Source organism: Emys orbicularis, chromosome 1, assembly GCF_028017835.1.
Source record: "Emys orbicularis isolate rEmyOrb1 chromosome 1, rEmyOrb1.hap1, whole genome shotgun sequence".
Classification (NCBI taxonomy): domain Eukaryota; kingdom Metazoa; phylum Chordata; order Testudines; family Emydidae; genus Emys; species Emys orbicularis.
In genome coordinates this window covers 125709585-125736023 of record NC_088683.1, presented here as the reverse complement: position 1 = coordinate 125736023, position 26439 = coordinate 125709585, and the positions used below count along the sequence as shown (strand labels likewise).

General features: G+C 39.8%; 1 protein-coding gene across 3 annotated transcripts in view; it reads right to left on the bottom strand.

The window, feature by feature from the left end:
• SOX5 (SRY-box transcription factor 5) overlaps positions 1-25648 on the bottom strand; it is a 306808-nt gene extending 281160 nt beyond the window's left edge. For 2 of the 3 annotated variants that reach the window (XM_065405070.1, XM_065405085.1), the window contains exon 1: positions 25418-25648. In XM_065405070.1, coding sequence (XP_065261142.1) covers positions 25418-25648 — 231 coding nt within the window. The remainder of the gene's footprint in view (positions 1-25417) is intronic. The other variant, XM_065405079.1, reaches the window with a different exon arrangement.
• Positions 25649-26439: the final 791 nt, after the last annotated feature.

Below are 26439 nucleotides of genomic sequence, written 5' to 3'. Positions count from 1 at the left end.
TTCTATATGGGTCAGAATCTGATTACCTTATTCACACCTTACTTCACGAGACACTCCTCTGACTCCAGCGGACAATGTGGAGTAAGGTACTGCTCAGTGTGAATAAGGAGATCAGAATCCATGACTTTTCAAAAGTAATTTCCAGTGGTACAGAAATTTGTTACCTCATTCACTTAACTCTTGAGATGACCTCATCCAGGCCTCTGGACTCATGGATTTTAATGTATCTAAGTTTTCCAAGTGTTTTCTTACCTGCTTCTTTTTATCAAGGTCTCCAATACTCTCTAATTGCCTATTACTTATTTATCATATATTTCTGGTAAAAGAATGATTATAAGGACAATTCAGAAATTTAGCCTTTTTCAGTGAATCCCTGTTTTCATCCTTTCCCACATTTATTAATAGACCTACTTTCTCTCTGGGATTTCTTCTCCCTCCCTCTCCTGCCTAACTCCTGATATATTTTTTCGACTAACTGGACTCTCATTTTATCAAATACTGTTCCTCAGTCCTAGAGAAACTGAATTTGGAAGAAGAATTTAAGGTGTATGTGAAAGCTTCAGTGATGGCAATTTGGGAGCAATAAGACCACATGAGAAATGTTATAAGATGTTCAGAGAATATCGTAATGCACATGGGATAAATGTATACATTCATAGACAGATAGTAAGGTGGAATAAATATATATGATAGGATTTAATGGTATTTGGTGTTATGCTCTTATCAGAAAAAATAACAAAAATAAAAAAAACATCAAAAAATAAAATGTTAAACAAAAAAACACAAAAAGAAATTAAATAAAAACATTTAGCACTTGCGTGGCATGTACCATCAAAGTGCTGCACCAACAATAATTAATTAATCCTCACAAATTAATCCTATGACATATTACAGATGGAACAAACAAAGAAAGGAAAGGAAATGACTTGCCCAAGCCACTCAATAAGTCAATGGCAGAGTAGATTTAACATTAGAGAGAGTTCCTGAATACTTAGCCCATGTTCATTCCTCTAGGTGTATAAGGACTTAAAAGTATGAAGGCCTTACACACAGGAGTTAGTTTAACCCTACATGCATAAACTTGTGTTATACAAAGTCATAAAAGCAAATCAATTCTGATTTAAAATTGACTCAGCCCACCTCACCAGGTTTCATTCACAGTTGATCCTTCCTCGACACCTTTAAGTCACATACTATAGCATATGTGGTCTTCTACCAAGGGACCTCTGAGCAGTGAGATAAGATTATACAGAGTCATACTTTGGCATCCTTAATTAAGAATTTCATTGTTCCAAAATTGTATGGGGATGATAATTCTACACCCCTTCCTCCAATCATCTTCCAAAAAATCACACTGAGCACCACAAATGCTTTCTTATCCTTGCTAGTTTTGAGGCAGACAAATCTAATTCAGTTTTGCAGATAAAAAGCCTTTTCAGGTCATTGCAACTTATTATGTCAATGAAACATGTTGCTTATAAAATTACTCGCTGCCAATTTAGTATTTCATGCCAGTAACAAAAGCTATAACAAACAGTTATTTTACTGAAGTCATACCAAGCTATCTAGCGTAGGAAGGGGATGAATAACTTTTGCTGAAATTAGCCTCTCCTTCCCCAAGCTTCTCCTTGAATCACTGGTTTCTGAGTATTCCCTGTAGTTCTCAGTCATCACAGGGTGATGCTGCCTTGATATTGAAAAAAAAAAACACAAAATTGCCCAACCCCAAACACAGACATTTTCTCCACTTTGGCTGGAAAGAATGCTAGCCTAATTTGTGACGAGGAAGCATCACTTGACTAATAGAGCTTGGTTTTAAACAATCTGTCTTTTCTGATCTTAAATTTATCAAGAGTGAGGCTCAGGACATGATCCAGCCAGGTATCACGGTGCCTACCAGCAATGAGCTGACGCACACACAGGGTTTCTAAAAAAAAGTCCACTGCAATCCATTCATTATACTTAGCAACATCAAACAGGGGGAAATAATTAAAAAGCTCCTATTGAGCACCTAGAGACCTTGAACACAGGTAGGGGGTGAACACAAAGACAGAATATTTGGTTACAAGAGTCACACTTCATCTTTTTAATTATTTTTTTTACTGTAGATTTTTGGTTCATCGGTTGTTCACCTTCTATTTTTCTAACACATGTGTGCATACATTTATGGTATATGTATGCATGCATGTATGGAACAGAAGTGGATAAAGTTTGGTTATTTTTTATAATTTTTTAAAATCTAAGATGGGACCATGCATGGAGACTACACATTTTAAAAATAAACTGCCGGAATAAATTCAATTATCGGAAGGAGCGGTGAAAATCACATGCAAATGACATTATAAGCAGGAACCATGCCAACAGCTTTGTGTTTATTTTTATTGTTCAAGATACAAGCAGGCAAAATACAAGCAGCCATTGTCAGAAACATAAGATCAGTCCATCTGAAAGGAGTTCAGACTTCTCCACAATGTGTATGTATAACATTAATAGGAGTCACAAACATTTCAGTTAGAGAAGAATATCATAGATACACATTAAGTTATTGTACTTTGGGTATTAGTTTGTATTTACATGATTTAAATATTGAATTCCTTAGCATTTCTTAACTTGAAGCTCATAAAAAGCTTGTAGAATACAACGTAGGAAAACTTTGTTCCAACACCACCTGATTCTCAGCATTAGACATAACTGAGTTCCGACTGTGTTTCCATTCAGTTAATGATGTTAATAGTGCTTATAATGTTTGTGTCTATTAACATTACTCATGGCTATAACATGATTGTTCTCTCTCCTCTAATGTTCTCTAATGTCACTTTAGCATCACGTACTATGCGGCATATATGTTTATAACACAATTCATGGATGTGTAATGTTGCTTTATTCCTTCCCTCTGAGCACCATGTTATTTTACATGAAGGAGCCCACAGGAAACCTTTACCAGCAATAATCGAGTGAGTACTCTAAAGTGTAGGTCTATACAGCAACTGGAAGGTGTAATTCCCAGCTTAGGTAAACATACAGGCACTAGTGCCTAAAAAAAAAAGCAGTGTGGCAGCATGTGCAGTGGCTCGTGCTAGCTCCTGAATGCAATCCCACCCAACCCCAGGGCATGTACTCAGGGCAGCTAGCCTGAGCTGCCACCCATCTCTGCAACTACACAACTATTTTTAGGTACTAGCTCAAGCAGAGCTAGCGTGTGTACATCTACCCGAGTTGGGATTCTGGGAATCACATCTGCTGTATAGATGTACATATAGCAACATAAGTACATTTGTTTCTTCTTTTTTTTTCCCTTCAAAATTTTAGATGAGGTTTTAGGCCTTGATTCTTCATTGAGTTCTGCACTGGTGTCTTCCTGTGCCTGAACAGAGCACTCTGCAGAACCCGGGCCTTTGTGTGATTAATTACATACAGACGCCCCCCCAGGTTACACAAACCCAACTTGCACAAATCTGCACTTACAGAAAAAGTTCCCTAAGCTAGAAATAGGAGGGGTTTTTTGTTTGTTTGTTTGTTTTGTTTTTGCGTAATGGTCGGGTATACGTTTCCGACTTACGCAAAATTTGAGTTACGCAAGGCGTTCCTGAACGGAACACTTGTGCAAGTCGGGGAGTGTCTGTATTCTCAAAGTAAGATCCTGGAGGGTGGGGGGCTTGATCCTATATTACAACACTGAATTTTTGAAAAGAGGTTTGAAATTAGACTGTAAGCTCTCTGGGGCAGGAACTGTCTCTTTGTTCTGTGTTTGTACAATGCCTAGCACAATGGGATCTTGGTCCATGACCGGGGCTCCTAAGTGCTATCACAATACAAATAATAAATAATAACTTTGTTTTGCAACATCCAGTCAACACCACTGTATCAACTTCACATCCCATAAACAACATAGATCTAGATAGACAATAGATTAATGAAATAATAGTGTCTGTAAGCTGCAAGTTTCAATTAAGCCTACATTCATAGAGATCAAAAAGTTGCTATCACGTGACTGGTTGGTGGCTCAAATTTGGCCACTTGTTGTCTTAGTCCAGTTCCGAGTGCCCAAATCCCAAAACACCCACCACTACTACAGAAGAGAAACTGTGGACTAAATAGTCTTGGAAAATGAGCAATGCTCTCACATCTTCCCTCACACATACTTTGAGCTAAGTAGTACCACTAGGTTGACGTGGGACAGATGTGGGACAGAGAGGGAGAACCTTGGTGATGTTGCTGTATCAGTTCTGTAACTAAACACAGAACATCAGCCTTGAGAGCTGTCACAAGCATTTTTGTTTAAATCAACTAAAATATTAATGCACTATTGGAGAGATTTCCAAGAGCTCAACTCCCAGTTAGGCCCTTAAATGAAGCGGCTTAGACTTTCAAATGAAGTGGCCAGAGTTTCAAAAGATCTCAGCACCCAGCAACTCCCCCATTTAACTCCAATGGGAGAGATTGGGTGTTCAACACTTTTGAAAATCAGGTCACCTGTTTGGTGCTGAAGTAAAGGTCTTAGGAGCCTGACTTTAGGCACTTATTGATTTATTTATTTTTTAATCTTGGCCTGAGAGTCTATATCATGGAATCTATTCACCTTTTATCATATATATGATTCATTCTGATGATAAGTAAGAACTTTCTCCCTGCAGAACTATGCAACATATCACTAGTGTCAGCCATGTCAGCATTTGCACTATGTGAACTCAGTGACATACCACCACAATTTGCAGTGATAACAAGCAACAACACAGCTTGCATTGCATTTTGCTCTTTATATGAAACACTGGCAGAGTGTTAATAGTCATGAAGAAAATAACCACTGTATTTCCATAATCCAGCAATACTACTTGGAAAATATTGGGGAGAAAAAAGTGGAAAATAAATAGGACCTAGAGTCTTTGGAAATTGCTAAGCATTTCTGTGATCACAAGGGTTACAATAATTTTAGATCCCAATTGGCACATACTGGGATGTGTTTAGCATGGAAACATTTACATGGCCCTCCAAGAATGGGTGTACCCCTATTAAAGGGCAATTATAGGCAGAAAAGGGACTATTTAAAATGGCATCATCTCATTCAACATATTTGGTCCCCATGTGTCTTCAGATAGAATCATGTCTATCTGCTAGCTTTATTGGCAAAAACTTTTTTTTTTACACTATCATTACCATTGCAAAGTCAGTACAGATATAAAAGAGGGAGCTGCACTCTACTTTGCCACACATATCACTAACAGAACAATCAGTTAAGTACCATTTTCAAAATCTATTACTTATAATGATATGAGGGGAAAAGGACAGCTTGATTTTCAAATCCCAGGTTAAGTTTGCCGTATGGGCAATTATAAATATGTGGGGAGATATGTGTGTGTATATACATAATTTTGATGTGAACAAATTTGATCTGGAAAGCCATTGCAAGAGAGAAAATATGGGACCTTAAAATGTCATGTTTACAGTCATTTATCTGACTATAACCACACTGTAAGTGTTGAGGTCAACTGGTCATGAAGCATGAGCTACACAGTTCTGACTAGCATGTACCACATTTGACTTGAGAGTAAATAAGGGACTGACACTCCATTAACCTTCACAAGTACAATTATTTATCAAAACAGAGACAAAGAATTCCCAACAGAAAATGGATAAAATCTGGAAACAAGCAACAAAATTGTTACACAACAAACTGATACTTTGCCAGTTGGTAGCTGTTCTTACTTTCCTAAAGTCTTCAACTGCAATCATCTTATTAAAAAACTCTTATCTGGTGATGAAGAGCTATCCCTCTTCACACACACTGCTCCCTGGGGAAAGTTCTCCAGCCAGTTTTATAGTCCAGCAATTCCACAAAGCTCATTTTAAAAGAACTCTCCTTTACATCTACCTATTTTTATTAAAATTTCATATTTCTTTTGTATTGTTTCTTTTCCTCCTCCACCATTCTGCCAGTTAATGCTACCAGGTAAATTCTTTTCTGAAACTCAATGTACTTTTTGTAATAAATTATATCCTATATTTATAAGGTCTTTCATCTTTCATCACTTCATTAAGAGTCATAAACAGAAAATTCCTAGCATTTTAAGACTGGAAGGAACCTCCTGGGTCATCGAGTCCAGTCTCCTGAAATTGTAGGCAACCCCATCATTTAATCCCTTTCACAAATTTATCAAGCTCCATTTTAAAACTAGCTGTCTGCTCTTCTACTGTTATTGGAAAGCTATTCCGGAACCTCACTCCTCTGAAGGTTAGAGACCTATTCAGGAGCGCTCTAACAGGGCCAGCCTTATGTTCTACTTGGTCTTTGGTTCTGATGCAAATCCCTCACCTGCTCAGCACATTATTGTGGCATGGCCTGACTTTGACCATCATTTCAGCATAGAGACTGCTCTTGCTCCATATCAGCATCCACATTGGTCTATATCTACCTGTTCTATGAATCCAGCAGATTTCTGTATTCTCCTCATGGCCCTGAATTGTATCTGACTTCTCCTTTGAGACAAGATGTTGATCTGCTCATCCACATCTGTCATCAGCTTTTAACAATCAGGATTCTCATTGTGGTAGTTTACTGTGCCAAGACTCCTTTGTGGCTTAGTGATGATCCCCAGGAATTGGAATGTAGAATGGAAGGGAGGTGGCTGGTGTGTCACCTGGAGTTAGATTATTTTCTGTGCAAGGATTATAAATTTCAACTGTCCAAGGGCTGTTTCTCTAAGGGTATGTCTACACTGCAATAAAACACCTCTGGCTGGCCTGTGTCAGCTGACTCAGGCCTGGGGCTAGGCCTGCGGGGCTATGATATTGCATCAGAGATGTTCGGGCTCAGGCTGGAGTCCAAGCTCTGGGACCTAGCCTGAACAGCTACACTGCAAATTTATAGTCCTGCAGCCCAAGCCCCTTGAGCCTGTATCAGCTGACATGGACCAGCTGTGAGAGTTTTACTGTAGTGTAGACATACTTTACCAACAACATATTGGATCAGATCATCATCTGGCTGAGGAGTTGATTCATATCAACTTAATTCTTGCCCCTCGTATTCTAGTTCTCATCCTTATCTCCCTTTTGGCTTAAATAACACACCTTTATTTCTGTTGTGGGCTGAATCCATCTCCAACCCGTCTCAGATGAATACATGAGAATGGGGAGGACTTGAGAATTCTGAAAGGGACAGTGGTCCAGGTGAGGGTCTTCTCTTACCAAGTGGCCCAAAGCATGACAAAAGTGTGAAAGCCGCCATTCAATACAACAATCAAATTCTGTGACTGCCAAATTCAGTGGCTACCAATAAAGCAGCAGGTTGATTTGATAATTCCTTGATATACATCTACTTGGAGGTTTTTTAAAATCCTTAAGATGTAGGAAACCACTATTCTAACTATAATAAATACCTTCTCATTTGGTTTACTTGAGACACAGGTACTACTCAAAGTCAATATGGGTAGGAGAATCTGGTGTCTGCCCTGAAAAGCTAGAGGGAGTAAATCTGTGGAGTAAAAAAGTGCCATTTTACAATTTTTTTTCTTTGACCCTTTAAGGCCCACTGTCATTGCACAACCATACTGTTACCTACAGATTTTATGAAGGCCAGGCTACACTACAAATTTTTGCCAGCATAGACGTCAGTGAGGGGTGGTGAAGAAGTGTGACCCCTGACTGACAGAGCTGTGCTGGTAAAAGCCCCTAGTGTAGATGCAATGATATTGACGCAACTGAGCTTTTACTGTTATAAGCTTATTTTGCTTGGACAGGTTGGAATAAGCTATACCAGTAAAATCACAATTTTGCCAGTATAAGCTGCATCCACACTAGGAGCGCGTTGCTGGTATAGTACACTGGTATAGCTATATCTGCAAAGTGTTCCTAGTGTAGACACACGCTGCCACAGACTACTCCCCTTTCACCCAACTACATAGCGGTCTCTCCTCTAGCAGTTTTTCTTAAGATTTCCCACTATTGCACTACCATTAGTGGTATCCACATTGGTAGTACTAGTATACATAGGTGACTGGCATTGTAGCCCCTGTGCTGTTTAGTTCTGGTCAGAGCAGATCTAGATGACAAAGCAATCACAATGTGAGTGACTGTCAGCAGTCTAATGCACCCAACATTGAGCTGCACAATAGTCAGAAACTAAGAAAAATGTGGTGGACACATGACCTATTCATACAAGACTCCTATATATATAAAGGATCGGACTCATTCAGTAAGGGCTGTATAGATTTGTAAGGGACTCATTCACTAAACTTCCTCAGGATTTCTTGATTATATTTTGCTTTGGCTTTGTTTTGTTTTGTTTTGTTTTTTTAAATCAGTAGGCTTGGGCCATCTTCCAAAGATGTGATTAGGTAAGTTTCAAGCCAACCTCTCAAGCTTTACTCATGAGATAAGTGCTAAATAATGGGCCAGATTCATGAAAGCTTTATAGATTTACTTAAAAGAAAAAAAAATCTGATTCAGCCAACTCATTAAAAACCAAATCAGGCAGTTGGGAATCTATTTCTGAGATTTGGGAAATCTGAATTTTTTTATTTTCTGAAATGTTTCAAAAGTCCCTTCTTTCATACAGTGTTTCGTGGAACTCAGACAGCTCTTTCAAAAAATCTTTTTTTTTCCTGCTTGATTTCAAGCAGTATATTTCTCATCACTGTAGGAGGTGTTTAAAAAAATGTATTTCTTCCCTCCCTCTCAACCCCTTTTTTATTTTAAAAGAGCGACTTTGGTTAGCTTTCAAAAACTCAAAAGCCATCTGGAATTTTTTGCCAAAGGTTTGGCAATTAAAATAATGTTTTTCTATTTTTTTTAATTCTTTTTTTTCTCTCTAAAAAGCAAAAAAGAATATAGTACTTGACAGCATTGGAAACTGAAGTCCTCTATTTATCCACAGAAGGACAGCTGAAGGGTAACCTTTCCCACAATACCTCACACTCAACCCTGTGTCTTAATCCTGACATGCAGGTACTATAGCACTTCCAGGGATAAGAGGGGATTTCATACTTACTAGTCCTTGGCCACTCTTAGAGCAAAGGTACCAATTATGGGCTGTGGAGGCTGTCACCTCATGGTCACAAGTTTTAAATCTGTCTGTCTTAGGTATTTATATGGTCTCCATTACCATAGTATCTGAGTGATTTGTGCTGGCCAAAAGGTATTGCCATATAATAGTTGTTTGATGGCCCTTGTGAAACAAGTTGGTTATTTCAATTTAATTCAGGTAGGAAATGTGTCCATGTACCCAAGAACTAGCTCAGTTGCCACTTTATCAAACATATATGTAGAAGTAGTGATGGAGTTTTCAAAACTTGGCCAACTCTTCATTTTCTAATGTTTATTTATTTATTTATAAAAGAGGGAAACTATTCCTTGCAAGTGTGCGGAAAGACCATGTGACTTAGAACTGGAAAGATCAGTAGCCTACCTGCTAATGAGAAACTTGCTACTAAAATGAGTTCGTTAGCTTTCATTTTTGCTCGCTGCTGATCGATTCATGAGCCACTTGTGCAGGCTCTGTAAGCAGAACATAAATTATCAAATATATTGATTTCTAAAAGGAATAAATTAGGAAGTCAGTTTTTACCATCTCCCCAGCAAATGGCCTTCAGAATTCCTCCAAAGAAAACAGTGCTATGTTTGCAGATATGCCATTTCTCAAAAGGCAAATACTCTGCCTGCAATCTAGCTTTACTGGCATCTCATGGAAGCAAGGAAAAACCTGCTTCAAAAAGTGTTATGACGAAAACATACAATACAATATGCACAGTTTTGCATGAATCTGCATAGGTGGCAGCTCAAATAAATCAATCAATAGTAAGGAACAATTGTGCATGGCCAGAAGTGAACTAGACTAGAGGACCAAAGAGTTCTTTTTCCATCTCAGATTTTTACTATTCCATGGCCTTGTTCATATGATCTATGGAGTGAAAGCTCTGGCATCCCACAATCAGTACTAAATTTTAAAAATAAAGGGATTTTTTTCTTTCCAACAAGTGAACTTGGCAATGGAGGCACAAAACCTGTTGAACACTAATTAGCAAATGTCTCATGCAATAGGAAATACATCCATAAAGTCATGATTTTCAGCATGACTGTCCCTAACGTAACCCAAGCCACCCTGACCAAAGCATCCTCTCTCGCTCATAATAAAAGTATGATAAAAATTAATACTTTACACTTGTAAGGCACCTACAATCTGAGAATCCCAAGCACTTTACAACACTGTATCTCAGTAATGTGCACAAGGCCACATAGACCCTGATACAAAGTATATTAAAGACAAAAGCAGTCTTCAGTGGGCTTTGCATCAGTTGCATAAAGGAGTCAATGAGAAACAGAACCAGAAAACCTGGTTTAAACACTAGCTGACATTCCCTCCCTCCTCATGACAGTCCATTGAAGAAGACAGGAAGATGGGAGGTCGTCCCCCTCCTCCCCTCATTTTCCTCTAGAACAATGGCAGACCAATGGAATGGTCATTCCCCATCTCTCCACACCCTCTCTCAGATAAATGTTTTGTTCTAAATCCCCTCATATACAACAGTCTAACACAGTAGTCCAAATAAGCTTCAAAACAATCCTCACCCCCTCGCCCTTCAATAAAAACAATGGGCCAGACCTTCATCCTCTGTAAATCATCGTAGCTCTGCCAGAGAGAGCTGTGCCAATTTATCAGTGGAGGTGGTGATGGAAAAGTAAGACGTTCTCAGTCCTAAATAAATGCAAGTTTAGGAAAAAATACAAGAACAATAAGGGGTTAAAATGAACAGACCAGAGAATGTTGCCTAATCCCAGTTTACTGAGAGGACCTGTCGTTTTTTTAGAAAGTTGTCCAAACAACAGTTTAATATTCTACACCAAAGTGGCTATTAATCAAACAACAAAGGCTCAATTAACACATAGCTGTTGTCACCTGGATGTTAAAAGCCTTTTTTTTTACCCCTTCTTTCTCTTTCTCTCTCTCTTTTCTTTTATGCTACATCCTAACCCAAATGTGCCTCAGGGCCCTACGGGGAGGGGGGAGGACGGGACTGGGGAGATTGAGAGAGAGAGTCTTAAATACCATCTCTCCTCTAGGCAGCAATTTCCACAGATGAAGAGGTCACCACTGTTTAACAGTGTGCTGCCACGTTAATTTAGTATGACAAGATAAAGCAGTAATCTCTGCTCGAAGAGGCTGTAAACCGCCTGCTATCCAGGGACATGCTCGAGTCGATTTGCACTGTATATCACTTTATACAATTGCCGTGACAAAGCCCCCTGAGTTCTCTCATGTAAATCTCTCTCTCTCCCTTTCTCAACTTCGCTGCCAGTCAGACAGCATCGGATCTGCGGTAAGCTATGCAAACTTAATGTCTTACGCATGCCTATGGACCCAAAAGCCCCCTCCCCCCAAGAGAAGATGTTTAGGACTTTGATAATCCATTGATCCCACTTCCATATCGGCTTGTATTTTTCAATCTGTCGTGTTAAGTTGTCAGAGGGGGCGATTAAACCGATGTTTCATGTTCCGAGATTTGCGTTCCTGGGAATGATAGTTTTCAAAGCCTTTCTTGCTAGGTTCTGTTTAAAGATTATCCCTAAGAAAGCTGATGTGAATATTATTACTGGCATAAACCTGGTAATAAAACCATAAAGTGTTTTAGGTAAAGACATTTTAGAGATATTCAGGGTTATAAACATAAGAGTTTAAAGCTGGATAGAATTTGGAGGTTGTTTTTTTTTTAAAAACCCTGTCAGCTGTGTAGTTTTCTCTGCATGAAGCAAAAACACCATATGTAAAAGGGGGAAAAATCCCTAATGTTTCTATCTATGTAAAATAAATATAATTATAGAATCACTGAAGAGGGCATAACAGAACATTGAACAATGTAGTTAGAATGAAATCAAAAGAATAGAGAGCATGTGGTGGTCGTCAGGAAGCAATAAACTCAAACAAAATATAGTCACAGATATTTAAAGTAAAATAAATGAGAAAATTACCCACTTCTCCAGCAGTGTGAATAGTTAAGAATTAAAAATAGGTATTTTGGTCAGGTGAGTTGACTTATATTGCAATACGTTGCAACTCTCATGTGCCATTTTGCATTTCTAGATTATGTCTCTTCTCTCATTCACATCTTATTTGTGTTGCCTCCCTGCAGCCTGTGGGCATGATACAATTTACAGCAAAATGTGCCAAAAAGGTGAGCTATTGTAAAAGTGTACAGAGCCAAAAGGTAAAGCTGTGTACACACATGTGCGCACACACAGCACTCTGAATTAAACACAGATCAGGAAGTAAACTAGACTTAAGACTGCAGCACAGCTGACAAGTTGTTGTGGATAAGGCTGACTGTTATCACAATTTCATGACTCGTACATTATTCAATATGTTTAGCTACCTATGGCATTAGATTTTCACAGTTACACACTACAAAGATAACTGGTAAAATGAGATCAATTTCTGAAGTCAGCATGATGTACATATAGTGTGTTGTCATTACAGCATTCAATTTTAAAAGAAAGCCTGACATTCACTAAGGCCTCTGTTTAAGAAAGTCACATGCCTAACTAAGCACATGAACAGCTTCAGATTCTACTGGTTTGAGAGACTTTCCCTATATTTAAAATGTGGAAGACCACTGGAATCAGTCTAATCTCTCAAAATGGGAAAAGAAAAACTTTTCAATGTGTGACCTCTATAAGCCATGAGGCATTATTACTCATCTCTGATTTATGCTGCTAACCAATAACAATATGAACTCCAAATTGCATATTTGAGGGTAAAATCTGTAATATTAACTTTATATTGTTGTTAGCTAGGTAAACAATTTAAAATTTGCTTTCACTGAATATCCAATGTTAAAATTCTCTTTCCATGGGCATCACTAGACCTAGTATGTCTAGTTTGCTAGAATATTCATGGAAAGCAAATACAAGATGAGCCCGGACACGGTTAAGTGAATCCATCTACAAAATTTGAAGGAATATTTACATAAAAACATACTAGTTTTTGCGGTATTAGTCCAGCTCTACTTTGCCTTTACTACATAACACCTGTTACTCAAGACTCTCCACAAGTCTCTAGTTGCTTTGGAAACATTACTTAAAGCTCACAACACTGTGCACAATTGCCATTTTACAGATGAGTAAACTGAGGTCCTGAAAAGTGAAGTGACTTGCCAATGGTAAATCAACAACTGAGCCAGAAACAAAGTCCTAAATCCCAGCTCCCGGCTTTAGGTACTACATTACAACTGACTCCTAGAAAAACTGCCACTTTTTGTTAATAATATAAAATAGCATTTGTATGCAGCACTATAGCTGCTCATGGTGCTTCATATAGCAGATAAAGACATAGGTCCTGAACCCACCATAGAGAGTGTAAAGTCAGAAAGCTACACCCAAATGATGCCCCAGTGAATTCACCACAAGCTATCAGCTGCAGGATTGGAGCTATAGTCTCTACCCCAAAAAGCTTATCATGTCAACTGACCACAGTAAGGCACATTGCACATCATTCACAAACAGGGCCCTCTCTAGGTTTTTTGCCGCCCCAAGCAACATCAACAACAAAAACCTCCGAGAGCGCAACTGACAAAGCAAAAACAAAAAAACAAAACCAAACCCAACAACCCAGAATGCCGCCCCTAGAATTGTGCCGCCCCAACTACCCGGAATGCCGCCCCTGGAATTCTGCCACCCCAAGCACGTGCAGTATTTACTGGGTTCCATTTTTAATTGTACGTGCTGACATATACAACAATCCTGAAAATCTTTAAATCAATAATTTAAAAATTCATAAACTTAAAATTTCATTCCTTTACAGACAGACAATAAAGTGTGACCAAAAAACAGCCTTCTACTTGGAAAACTGTCAAAGGCAGAATGAATTGATTATAAATTCAGTTTATGAATGATGCAGGGAAGAGGGAAATCACAGACACTGTATCTAAAAGGTAAAGTATGCACCACTAAGGGTTAGTCTACACTACCCGCCCGGATCGGCGGGTAGAAATCGATCTCTCGGGGATCGATTTATCGCGTCTCATCTACACGGATAAATCAATCCCTGAATCGACGCGCTTACTCCCACCTCGTCAGGAAGAGTAAGCGCTGTCGACGGGGGAGCCGCGGCGATCGATTTGCTGCCGTCCTCACAGCGGGGTAAGTCGAATAGGATACGCCGAATTCAGCTACGCTATTCGCGTAGCTGAATTTGCGTATCTTAGATCGACACCCCCCCTTACTGTAGACCTAGCCTAACTCTGTATATATGAAACTTTATCTAATAGGTAACAACTCCAACCCTAACACTTAGGAACTCAGGCAAGTTGAGGATTTTTCACTCTGAAGTGCAGAACGCTTGATACTTCCAGTATAATGGAGATAATTTTTCAAAAATTATCATATTTATTTACAATAGAACCCACGTTGTGCCAAGTAACTTCCAAACGCTCAAGGATTTGCCTTGACTAGGAAGAAAGGTCATGGTTGATGTCATGTTGGTTAATGTTAGCTACCACAATGTTAGCCACAATCTCTTTCCTAGTCAAGACAAGGTCAAGGAGGCCATTCCCTGTTCCAAATTATATACTGTACATAGCCTTAGAGTGTGAGTATGTATTCTTGGCATCCCTCAAACATTACAAAAACAAATTAAACATCAGTTTATACCTCCAAAGCTACCAGAGCTGAACCCCACACCAAACATAAAACTCCCCTCCTTCACGCCTATCTAACATTCACCAAGCCTTACCCTCTGCTGCAGCCCACACAAATGGATGTGCCTTACAGCCTGGCATGATGGTCAGCAGAGCAGGAGTGCTTGTTTCTGAGTGAAAGCTCACTGCAAAGAATGTTTTACCTTCTAAATAGAAATGAACATCTTTGCTGATTGCAATTGTGGAAGTTAGGAATGCGGAGAGTGGTGGTCTCTCAAATAAGAAGGTCCCAAGTCTTAAATAATGACTTAAAGTCAATCTGGAACCCAACAGGTAGCCAGGGCAGGTCATGGAGCACAGGTTTTGTGTGCTGCCACTGTGAATCAATGTTTAATAGGCCACTACGTTGTGGAACAGCTTAAATTTCTTTTTTGAGTTGGTGTGTAGAGTGCATTGCAGTAATCCACTCCTGAAGTGTTGGAGGATTTTGTCCTTTCTGTAATATCCCTTATTATTTCACGTCATCAAAGCCCCAATTCTACAAAGGGCTCTAGAAGAGTCACTCCATGAGAAGTCACATTAAATAAGTCCCCATACCAGCATAAGGGCCCATGCAGGCAGATCTTTTCGCAACATCAGGACCTTAACATTTCAGGAGAAGGAGGGTTTCTGTCTATGTAGCACCTTAACACACTTTGGGCATGATATAAAATAATGGTAATGGTGTTATGTAAAGCTTTTATTGGCACTTGTTTAGAATAATCTGCATACATTTTTTGTTGTTTCTCCTATTCAGTCTTGGGCCTACAAACAGTTAATTTTGTTTTAGAGCCATCTTTCCCTGAGGCTGGCTTCAGTTCTAAAAGCATAAAGAATGGATGTTGAAGTAAACACTACTTTCACAGATAATGATAGCATTGTTTATGGTACTATGGCAAAGTCATCCTTGGTTAAATTAGGCACAAACTCCAGTCAGTTATGTCCAATTGCTTTATTTTGTGATGTTAACTTCACAAGATTCATTGAGGTTGCTGTGCTTCCATAACAGAGGAGATGCCTCGTCTGCTCACATGTACTGTATTTAAACAGTAATTAGGAACAACACACTTAACCTCTTTATAATAAAGCTGGACAACAAATACAGGCCAAACAGTTTAGTTAAGGGCTGAGCTTCCCACCAATCCAAAATTTTGCAGGATCCTTCTTACTTGATGGAGGAAGTTTGGTGTCCTTCACTTTTAACTAAAAATACTTTTTAGTGCTGGTCCAATGGCACTGCAGCATGGCAATCTTTTTTCCATTGGGAGATTGTGCATGTGCCTTTGGAATTAACCTGTCTAAATCGGGCATGCACACTTAGGCATGCACATGTTGAAATTTTGAGTCTGTGTTTTGCCAGAGGCCCTTCTTCTGCCATGAAACTCCTATAAAATTGAATAAACCATTTAATCTAAGAAAATGATGGAGAGGAAGTTGACATTTCACTGATACACTCAAGACAAAAGGGAGTAGTTAGTTCAAAGGGGGGAAAAAAGCATGGTTGGATGACATGATGGTTAAAGTGTCAGCAGCTGCCTGGAGCCATATCTGTATCAGTACTCTTGCTGTTATTACCACTGCTGGAGCTGCAAGTGTTAGCAAAGGGAGGAAAATCTAGGGTAGACAGAGCCTAAGGAAGGTTAATTTGTAGGACCTGGGAAAAGGTGCTTAAATTAAAGGGAACAGGATGAGAAAATCAAGATATAGCAATGGGGGAGGGAGGGTGGCAAAGACCGGGTTGAAAAGAAAGGAGTACTCACAATAGATATAAATATTAAGATGAAAAATAACATCTTAATAATAAAGAGTCACACGTTCGGATTAGATTGCAGGGAAATTCCTAAAAGGAAGGTGCTTCGGAACAATCACTGTTAGATAATGGTCTTTACTGAGACAGTCTATCAAGTAAGGTCTTCAAAGAAGGGGTTGAGCAGAAATGGGCCTAATGCAGAGAAAAGTTTTGTGTAATGCTAGCAGTAAATGCATTGGAGGTGATGAATGCATGGATTACTGCGGCCAGTTCATCATCTGGGGAAATGGGAAGAAATTTTGTTCATGTTAAAGGTGGATTTCCACATTTTTTACAATGGGAGCTGTCTGGTCATCTAGCTGTAATGATGAGTGAAACAGGACCCCAAGGTTTAGATGACCTGGGACAGAGAACTTCAGTGTTCCTGGCTAGTTCTTAAAAGCATTACCCCTTTTTCATCAGCATCTCCTCAGACTTCTCCTCAGTTTTAGTCTGAGGCACCTAATCCTCACCCAGATGATAATCTCCTCTAAACATGGTGAGATGGCATTGGCTGTGTCTGTGGAAAATAAGATGTACAGCCGGGTGCCAGGAGTAGTGTTGGCACTGAAGACTCTGTCTCACTGTCTCTCTAAGGCCTGGTCTACACTACCCCCCAAATTCGAACTAAGGTACGCAACTTCAGCTACGTGAATAACGTAGCTGAAGTCGACATACCTTAGTTCGAACTTACCGCGGTTCAGACGCGGTCCACACGCGGCAGGCAGGCTCCCCGTCGACTCCGCGGTACTCCTCTCGCCGAGCTGGAGTACCGCAGTCAACGGCGAGCACTTCCGGGATCGATTTATCGCGTCCAGACCAGACGCGATAAATCGAACCCAGAACTTCGATTCCCAGCCGCCGAACTAGCGGCTGGGTGTAGACCTGGCCTAAGTGAACTCAGCTAGCTGTTGAAGAGAAGGAAGGACAGAATAGATCCTTGCAGGATCGCACAGGTGATGGATTTGGGTAAGATGAGCTGTTGTTCATAACCACTCTCTGGGCTCTGGTGGAAAGGAATGATTGGAGCCATTATAGTGCTGTACCATCTACTTCAGCTGAGTCGTGCATGTAGGTCACGACACTTTATCCATTGCCATGAAAAGATTATCTTTCAGTGCCACAAGAGCTTTCTCCATGCCCTGGTATGAAGCACCTAGGTTACCAATAGATGTCATGTGTTGCTGGAGCTTGGCTGCCACTACAGTCTCAATGAGTTTGCCAAGGGATGGGATGTTAGACATAGGACATTAATTTGAGATGTTGTCCGCTTCCAGGGTTGGGTTTTTGACAACTGGAAGGGCTGCTGCTTCTATTTCGAGGAAGGTTGGAAGGTTTATTTCTTGGAAGGTGTTGATAATTGCTGTTAGTAGTGTGCCTAATTATTCTTCGTTGGCTGTCACCATCCAGGAAAGGGACAGATCTGTTTCACAGGTGGTGGCTCAACTATTCCTAAGGACTTCAAGTTGCATGTTTGTACCTAGCTCGTATCTGTATAATTTTTCAGCTATCTAAATGAATCAGGTGTCTGCTAGTATTTATGTGAGAAGTTTAAATGACAGCTTTACTAATATTAAGTCATTGAATTGAAGGTCAGGTGTGCCTACAATTGCAAACAATGGATACATATGGGTTCCCACTGCTTCTATAAAACAAAGGTGTTTACTTTTCAGGTGATTATTTTCTGCTTAACTGATTTCAAATGGATCTATTAAAAATGAGTGCTTTACACTAAGGCTAGGTCTACACTACAGACCTTAGAGCAGCACAGCTGTACCACGGCAGATACAGGTCTCCTGTGCAGACACTCTATGCCGGCAGGAGAGAGCTCTCCCACCACCATAATTAAATCACCCCCAACAAGTGGCAGTAGCTGTGTCATGGGAGAGCGTCTCCCGCCGACATAGTGCTGTCCACACCGGCACGTCTGTCTGTGAAACAGCCGTGTGTGTGTGTGTTTTTTTCACACCCGACCGACAAAAGTTTTGCCAACGAAAGTGCGAGCGTAAACAGCCTCAGATGCTCCTCAACACCAACCTGCCATCCCTCCAAGACACACACGCATCACAAAGGCCCCTCTGATTTTGTGTCCATGAAAACTGAAGTCACCCCTCCAGAAAATTTTCAAAGAACCTATAAATATCAAGGTTGGCTTCAGCTACTTATATTTACCATTTTAAGTACATTTCTAGCCCTTTTGTTTGAAAGTGATCATTGGAATTTTTTCCTATAGTGATTTCCCTCTCTAATCAGGAGTCCTTTATTGTCTCCTAGAGACGCAGACAGGCCTTTTGGTGCCTAATCAAACCATAGCCCTAGGTCCCTTGCTTTGGAGATGGGACCCCAGACCAATTCACAGCTGTTGGGGAGGAGTTGCTTCCTTCACAGACTGCTGCCAATGGGCCACCTCAGATTTCAACCTGACTGCCTCTCAGCCAATTATTTTTGCTAGGATAGTACATCTGCTACAAAGTTTAGGTGACCACTATACACAGAGAGGGGCAACTTGATAAACAAAGAGGCAATATGGCCTGGTGGACAAAGCACAAGGGACTCCTATGTACCAACCCTGTGCCTCAATTCCTCCATTGCCTTAATTTCTGCCTTAGTTTCCTCATCTGAAAAACTGAGATATTGTATCTGGTTTACTTTCCGCCTCATGAAGGTGTTGTGATAATTAATTCACTGCCGTTTGTAAAGCACTATATAACTGTGAATAGACAGTATGTACAGAAATAAATGGGGGCAGGAATGAAGAGAAACGGAGGAATACAGCTTATAACAGAGGACAGTCAGAGGCTAGTAACTTAAATACAGTGGTGATACTTTGTGTGCTGTACATGTGAAGTGCCCCAAAGCTTTCCCTAACCCTCTCACTACTGGACCCTGTGGATTAAATGGAATTGTCTAGAACAAGGACTGTACTGTATAACTTCACGAGCTACTTGATCAGTCTTAGCTGATTCTTCTTCACATGTCCTCATTCCTGAGAGCCTAGGGGTAGTTTTCTGAAACAATGCAAGTGTAAAGATTGAAAAGATCAAACTAAGATACAAACCTAGAATTATATCTATGGAAACAGCTTTCATGTGCTACTTTGTGATGACATTTATAATGCAATGTTTGTAACAGTGTATTTTCATCCTATGATAGGTATCAATTTCTCATAAAAAGAGGAAGGAGAAAAGGAAAAGGAAAAAGAAAAGAAAAGAAAAAAAAATAAAACAAATCCCCAGAAAGATGCAAATTTATCACCATTTTTGCTTTTTTTAATTGAACTGGCCTTGTTCACATAAACTTGTCCAGTTCTTACAGAAACAACAGTTTATACCTTAAACTGCGAAAGTAGGTGTGTGTGTGTGTGTGTGTGTGTGTGTGTGTAATCATGCTACCTACTTACAATTTCATACTGCCACATTGCACATATGGCTTTTAAGCTAGCTTTATCTGAATCTTTGTGAATCTATTCTCCGTGCTATTAAATTGAGCACATTCCTCGTTGTTCAAAAGTAATTACACTTTTGTCTAGAGTGTAGGAGACTGCTCTCCCCAAACAATGAAATTCTCATTATTAGAGCAGGCACAATAACTGCACTGGTGTTCACAACACTGTGCATTGTACCATCACAATAACTTATCCTAAGCTTGGAAAGGTACATTGGAAATTTAAATGTCTCTAAAAGTACTTTAAAAAAAACTATTTTCCACAGTATAATTAGGATCCTATTTTGACATTTTAAAAAGCTACACACATGTCCTCCCCACAACTTCTGTGCTCTGGTTGTACATTATTTTGGCCCAAGAACATTCAAAAAAATGTGTGTATAACCACTGATCTATTGGCAAAGTGTAGGTCAAGATGTATGCATAAAGGCAAAACTCAAACAGAGTATTGGTGAATCTCTTATTTTTGAGCAAATGGAGGAATAGCACAAAACAATGTGCAGGCTAAGCTTTTTATTATTCTGATTCTTAATATCATCCAAGCTTCTCAAAATACTTTCCACTTATGCAGGAATCACTTAATTCACTGAACACAGTCACTTCTAGGGTCAAACACTGAAAGTATTTAACGATGTACAGCAACATTTCAAGCCAATTTAAATCAAAAACTTAAGGCGAGTACTGGATCCAATTGAAACTGCAGAGGCAATGTAGATTGGCAAATGTAGTTACCCAGAGTGGAATATGACAAGGACAATGGCACAAACACCCCTGCTCTTGCCAAAGGATCTTTCAACAAGAGGTCAGAACTCTGATTTTACATCTCATCTAATCTTTGAACAATATTCAGCAAGAAATAGCCTTTACCCTTCTAGAGAATGATCATCAAAATGTTCACAGTATAGTTTATCAGTTACTATACTCTGAATCCTGCCACTTCTTATATCTAGAAGACTGCTGTGGTCACTGCTGGTTCCCATTACTACACTTTGAAGATGACACAAGGGCACTTTATATGTATGCATATGCCAACATGAGGCAGATCAATCATAATTAAATCAAAAATCCCAGAACGTTTGTCAGAGAAGGGCCAAATGCTACCAGTTATATTAGGGTATTGTATCTTTGAATGGGGGGAGTCTTCAAAAGAGATAGAAATGCATAGTTTAATCCTGCAGTGCATTTCAACTAAGGCTAGTTCTGGGCCTGCTATTAACTTTCTAAGGAGAGCCTTTATATATTTTAAGGCAAAGAGTTGGTCTTGTACTTACTTTTCTTGAGCCTTTGGCTCAGATTCTGACAGTTTATCCTTTTTCAAGAGCATGGACCAGACTTTTCATATTTAGAATTATTTCTTTCTTGCTTTTTCCCTGAGCATCCACCCTTCACAGTTCTTGGCTACAGTTACTTTAATTGGGAAAAATGTGTTTGGATTTTCTTTTTCAAGTCACCAGGATTTTTGTCATTTTCTCTGGGATCTTCCTAATCCGGATAAAAATGTCTGGCAGATGGAGAACTATATGGCTAGTTTCTTCCTCAATCAGGAGTAAATTTGAAATAGGCTTTTTCTGAGAAGGAGGCAAAACTTTCTTTGGTTTATGTCCCTGCCTCTCAGATGTATTGTTCAATTCCAAAGAAGATACGGCGATGAAGCTCTCCAACTCCTCTGACGATCTGACTGAATCTAGAAAATTCCCTCCTTCTCTGGGGTTCTGCCTTCCTGTCCTTTGGACCTATGTCTCTGCACTGAAGTTCCGAGACAAGACTTTCCAGGACATGGGCTAGAGTAACAGGGCTTGCTCTTATTCAGAAAGGCAAATCCAAGGAAAGTCTGAGGTCAGGTAGATTCTCCAATGGCCTTTCTGTTGGAATGATTCACCATCTCACAGGTCTTAGGATAGCCCAGCTCAGGGGCAGTGGAATCAGGGGAATTGGGGGGGGGCCTAGCACCCTTACATTGAAAATATTCTGCAGGCTCCGCCTGCACATAAAACTCTCACATGCTGGGGGTTGCGGACAGAAGCAAAAGTGGGACCCAGAGGAGCTGGAATGGGCCTGGAAGAAGATAGGAACTTCCTTCCCAGCCTGGAGGTGGGTGCCTGCCCTTCCTCTCTTCCCACCAAGTCTCTGTACCTCCCCTCATCCCCCCTGTCCCAGCCGCTGGGAATTATAAAGGAAAGCCCAGGTGAGAGTGACCTATCAAATAAAGGGAAAAATTCAACCCCTACTGAAGATGCAACAGTGAGTGATAAGTAGAAGGATGAGGCACGCCAAGAGGCTCCTTACTCCCTAGGTGGTTCTCCAACTCTGAGTTTCTTTGCTATTCTTCTTCCATAACCAGGTGTTGGGCAATGGAGCATAAGGAGAGGAGCAGTGCAGTGAACAGCAATGGCTGATGGTGCAACCCTGGACAATTTCCTGCCTGCTCTGGATGGCTTAGCTCTGGGTTTACTTCTGCTGGTTTTGTCCCCAAAGCTGCAAGCAGGTTGTAGACCAAGTGTAAAAAGACCTGGGGACCTCTTGATACCGAAATACCTATTTTCTCCAGAGCCATGAATGTCCCTCATGAGGTGCCCGTTGAGAGACTAAGCAGACAGCATACAAATTTGTTCATGAGGGATGCAATGAGGTAGGAGTGCCTTATGACATGGGCTTAAGACTGGCTAGATGCCTGCCCAGTGTTGTCTGGTTGTGCCTTCTTATTAGGCTTGGCAGAATTTGATTTTTATTTAATTTTCACAGATAAAAAATCCTTAAAACTAAACCGATATTTTTATTGATTTAAATTTCCCACAGTTGCACAAAATTATGGAGGGGTGGTTCAGACAATTATTTAGTGACAGTAGACATTGAGAATCAAAATGTTAAAGCTTTATAAACTGTTAAAAACACAAATTGTCAACATCACATGTCAAAATATATCAAGTAAACATCCTCAAATCAAACTCCAATAAATTCCCAAGCTGCACCTTTCTTACTCTGCCTCGCTGTAAATTCTGATAATCACTAATGGAAATATTTTCTTGTTGGTGTGTGTGTGTGTGTTGAAAGTGACATTTACTGATAAAAAATGAATCCTTCCAAGCCTACCTATAATATACTGGCGAGATCTGTAAAAGGTATATCCTGTGAAGGCCATCATACAGCTGTAAAATGAGAATGCCAGGATTACTAGTGGAATCAGTCCGTGTAGTACACAAGTTGTTAAGGAGCATGAGGCTGCTAGCGCTCTCCTGATAAAACAGTGTTGGACTGCACTGCGTATGTGTGTGCACCTGGATTTACAGTACCAGATCAGATAGGAACAGTTCAAGCAGTGGAAAAATGACCCTTGTAATGCTGCCAAGGTGAATAGACTCTATGGGAATGGATCCAGTAAGTGCTGATCACACAAGTTAAAGCCACCTACAAGTTGTCAGAGCTCTGTGTTCATGCTTTTACTCTGTGGGATATTAAAGATGGGAGGAGAGGGGGACAGAGGGAGAGAAAAGGGATCATATTACATGTATATTGCTTATTTACACTGATCTACTTCATGCACAGTGATTGAAGTGCACTTCTTTCACATATGTCAGGGGGAAAAAACAACCCCTCACCCCTGTGCGCACACACAAGAAGAAACTGCTTCAAATGCTCATGCTATCAATACATTCCATACAACAAAACAGTCTGAAATGTGCAATATATAAGTATTATTAGATGATACAGTACGTTGTTTTGGTGTTCAATTAAGGCCAATGTCATGCAGGAAGTCACAACAGAGGACCATTCTGGACCATCCTAGCCTTAAAAAATAAAAAAATCCTATGAATGAATAAGAATACAAGTCAGTCAATTAAACTACGGTTGAATATTCCAGCAATGTCCAGATAGAATACACTTGCTGGGCTCCTTAGAGGACAAGTTATATTTACTCATTTAGGGCTTGGTCCTCCACTACTGGGAAGGCACCTCTGAATTCAGTGGCAGCAGGAAAAGGACTTTATATTTGAGAAAGCACCTCTCCTGGGTTTAGGTGCTGTACAAGATTGAAAATCCAAACTATAATGCCAAAGAAAATTTTTTAAGACAAGATCTCACACCAAGCCAAAATACAGCATAGCCCATACGACAGTACAGCTCAGTGTTCCTTTGACTTTAATGGCACATTAATGAATAACATCTGCACAGCACGTGTGGTGGAGGATCAGAAGCAAACAAGTTAAAAAAGCATAATCACACCCCTGAGCAATCTACCCCACAAGGTTGTTCTTCAATTTTAAGTTATAAGAGAGCAATATAGAATTGAATGGAAGAAAAAAAGGGAAAGAGATAAGCAAGTTTTTTCATCTAGGAAAGCAGCTCCAGTGAAAACACACTCACTTTTTCAAAAAGGGAGGGTGCGGGGGTATCTAAGGCTTTTTAACGCAGAGGTTGTTGCACAGCTGTAATAGCACTATGGAGTTGTTGCAGGCTTTTGTGATCATAAACTGACACTTACTGTATCATTCATTTTTTTTTTTTAAAGTCTTCAGATATACTGGACCAAAATTAGCTTTATTTAAAGTAAAATTTAGAGTGAATTTAGCCCTCCTGAAAGCTGGAGACTAAAGCAAAGTTAGTCACATTTTCACAGGTAAGTGCTGTGCAAACATCTTCCTAGCATAGATCTCTGCCAATATACCTCAGCCCTGGTTTTAAATACCCCCCTGATTTTCTACCTCTATAAAAAAAAATGTATTATAATATTCTAAACTAATGGTCCAAACATGTCAACTTACAATTAATGAGACTGCAGTATCAGAGTGGAACATGGGAATGGGCTTTTTGGTTTGTTTTTAAATAAGGACAGTCCTGGGCCTCCAATGAACTGCTAATTTTGGTCAATTGGATCAAAGTCCATGAGTTGGTTTGGGGAAGTGTAAACTAACACCCATACGTACAAATATGTTGGCTTCTTTCTAAGTGAGGATTTGAACCACGGTCTCCTGATGTTAAAGGCTGGCAATAAGAAAATTAGCAAATTCACACATAATTAACCACCGTGTGCAAGATAGACATCAGCAGATCCAACTTCAACTTTTAAAAACAACCAAATCCAAAGTCAAGTCTCTGTTGCTCTATTTTATCCTTCATTCACCCTCTTGTGCCTAGATGTTGCATAGACCTCAATGTATGCATTATATTCCACATGCTAGGCAAAATATTGCTATCACTAATGGAGCTCTAAATCCAGAGTATCTACAAGTAAATGAACAGATACACTCTGGATTTCTGTAATTAAGAGCAAAATTTAGTGCCCTCTGCGCTAAAATAAATGGACAAACAGAGGGGAGCGAAAGTAGAGTTTGATCCTTAACAGAATGATTTAGCATTGGCAGTGGGGGTGGAAGGCAGTCCAGCTAGGTCAAAGCTGTCACATTATTGTAGTATATGCTGTACGTGTGACTCTGAACTGTATAAAGGGCATATCTGGATGCCAAGCTATTGTAGACGCACAAATCAAAGAATGGATGTAAGCACAATAGACCATGAGCCAACCTACCATTGTATTGTGCTGAGAAGTGGGAGTCCTATGGCCACAACTCTCTTGCGTCAGCAGAGAAACTGGCTGAAATTCCTCAGAGTGAGGCTTGTTGGGAAAACTCACATGCAAGGGAAGGTGAAAGGCTGGGAGCCCGTCACTCTCCTCTTCTTCCACTTTCTGTCTGCTTGTCACCATGGCTACCTCTCCATCTGCTTCCCCATACGGAGAGGCTGGTCGCTTGGAAGACATCCTGGAAGGAACAAAAGAGGAGAAAATAATGAAACCTCCAAATAAATCCTTAATGCCGTCATTGTGTGGTTAGGGGCCATTGTAACAGAAATGCCTTTTTTGTGCTGGCAGAGAGCAGGAAACCATCCAAATACCACTGCAAAGCATACACAATCAGGAACAATGGCCAAGCAGGTAGCAACAGAACAATGCTTGTTTGTTGTGAGAATAATACACTAATACAGCACTCTCTTTTACTCCGGCTTCTTAAACATGAAAATTCACCTAAGAAGACTGTATAATGAAATGCAATTCCTTTTTAAAAATACCCATCTAGTTTTACATTTTGCAAGAGCCTATAGAAAATGGATCGTCTCCCAATGCAAACTAGCATCAACTTAGCTTTTAAGGGACAATAATCTGTTTTGTTCTAATGATATCCAAGAAAGTAAAGTAAATTTAAAAAAAAAAAAATCTTGCTTTCAAGCTAAAATTTGTGTGTTTCTAAAACCACCTATCAAAGTGAAGGGTAAACTATAGTATTGTTGGAAGAAACTTATAAGGTTCACAAGTCTGGTATTTATAAGCCTCTAAACATTTAGATGCTTAAACTATCTAAACTGCTTAACACTACAAAAATTGGGTTCTAAAGATTGAATGAAGATTATCTGGCAAGATATCCTGTACTTCCAATTTACAGTTGCATCAGAAATATCGTAAGAGCAGAATACATAGAACACACACATAAAACATACATAGAAAACCACACCCAAACTTCCATTCAAAACTTGGGCCCCCCTAAAAAAATTTCA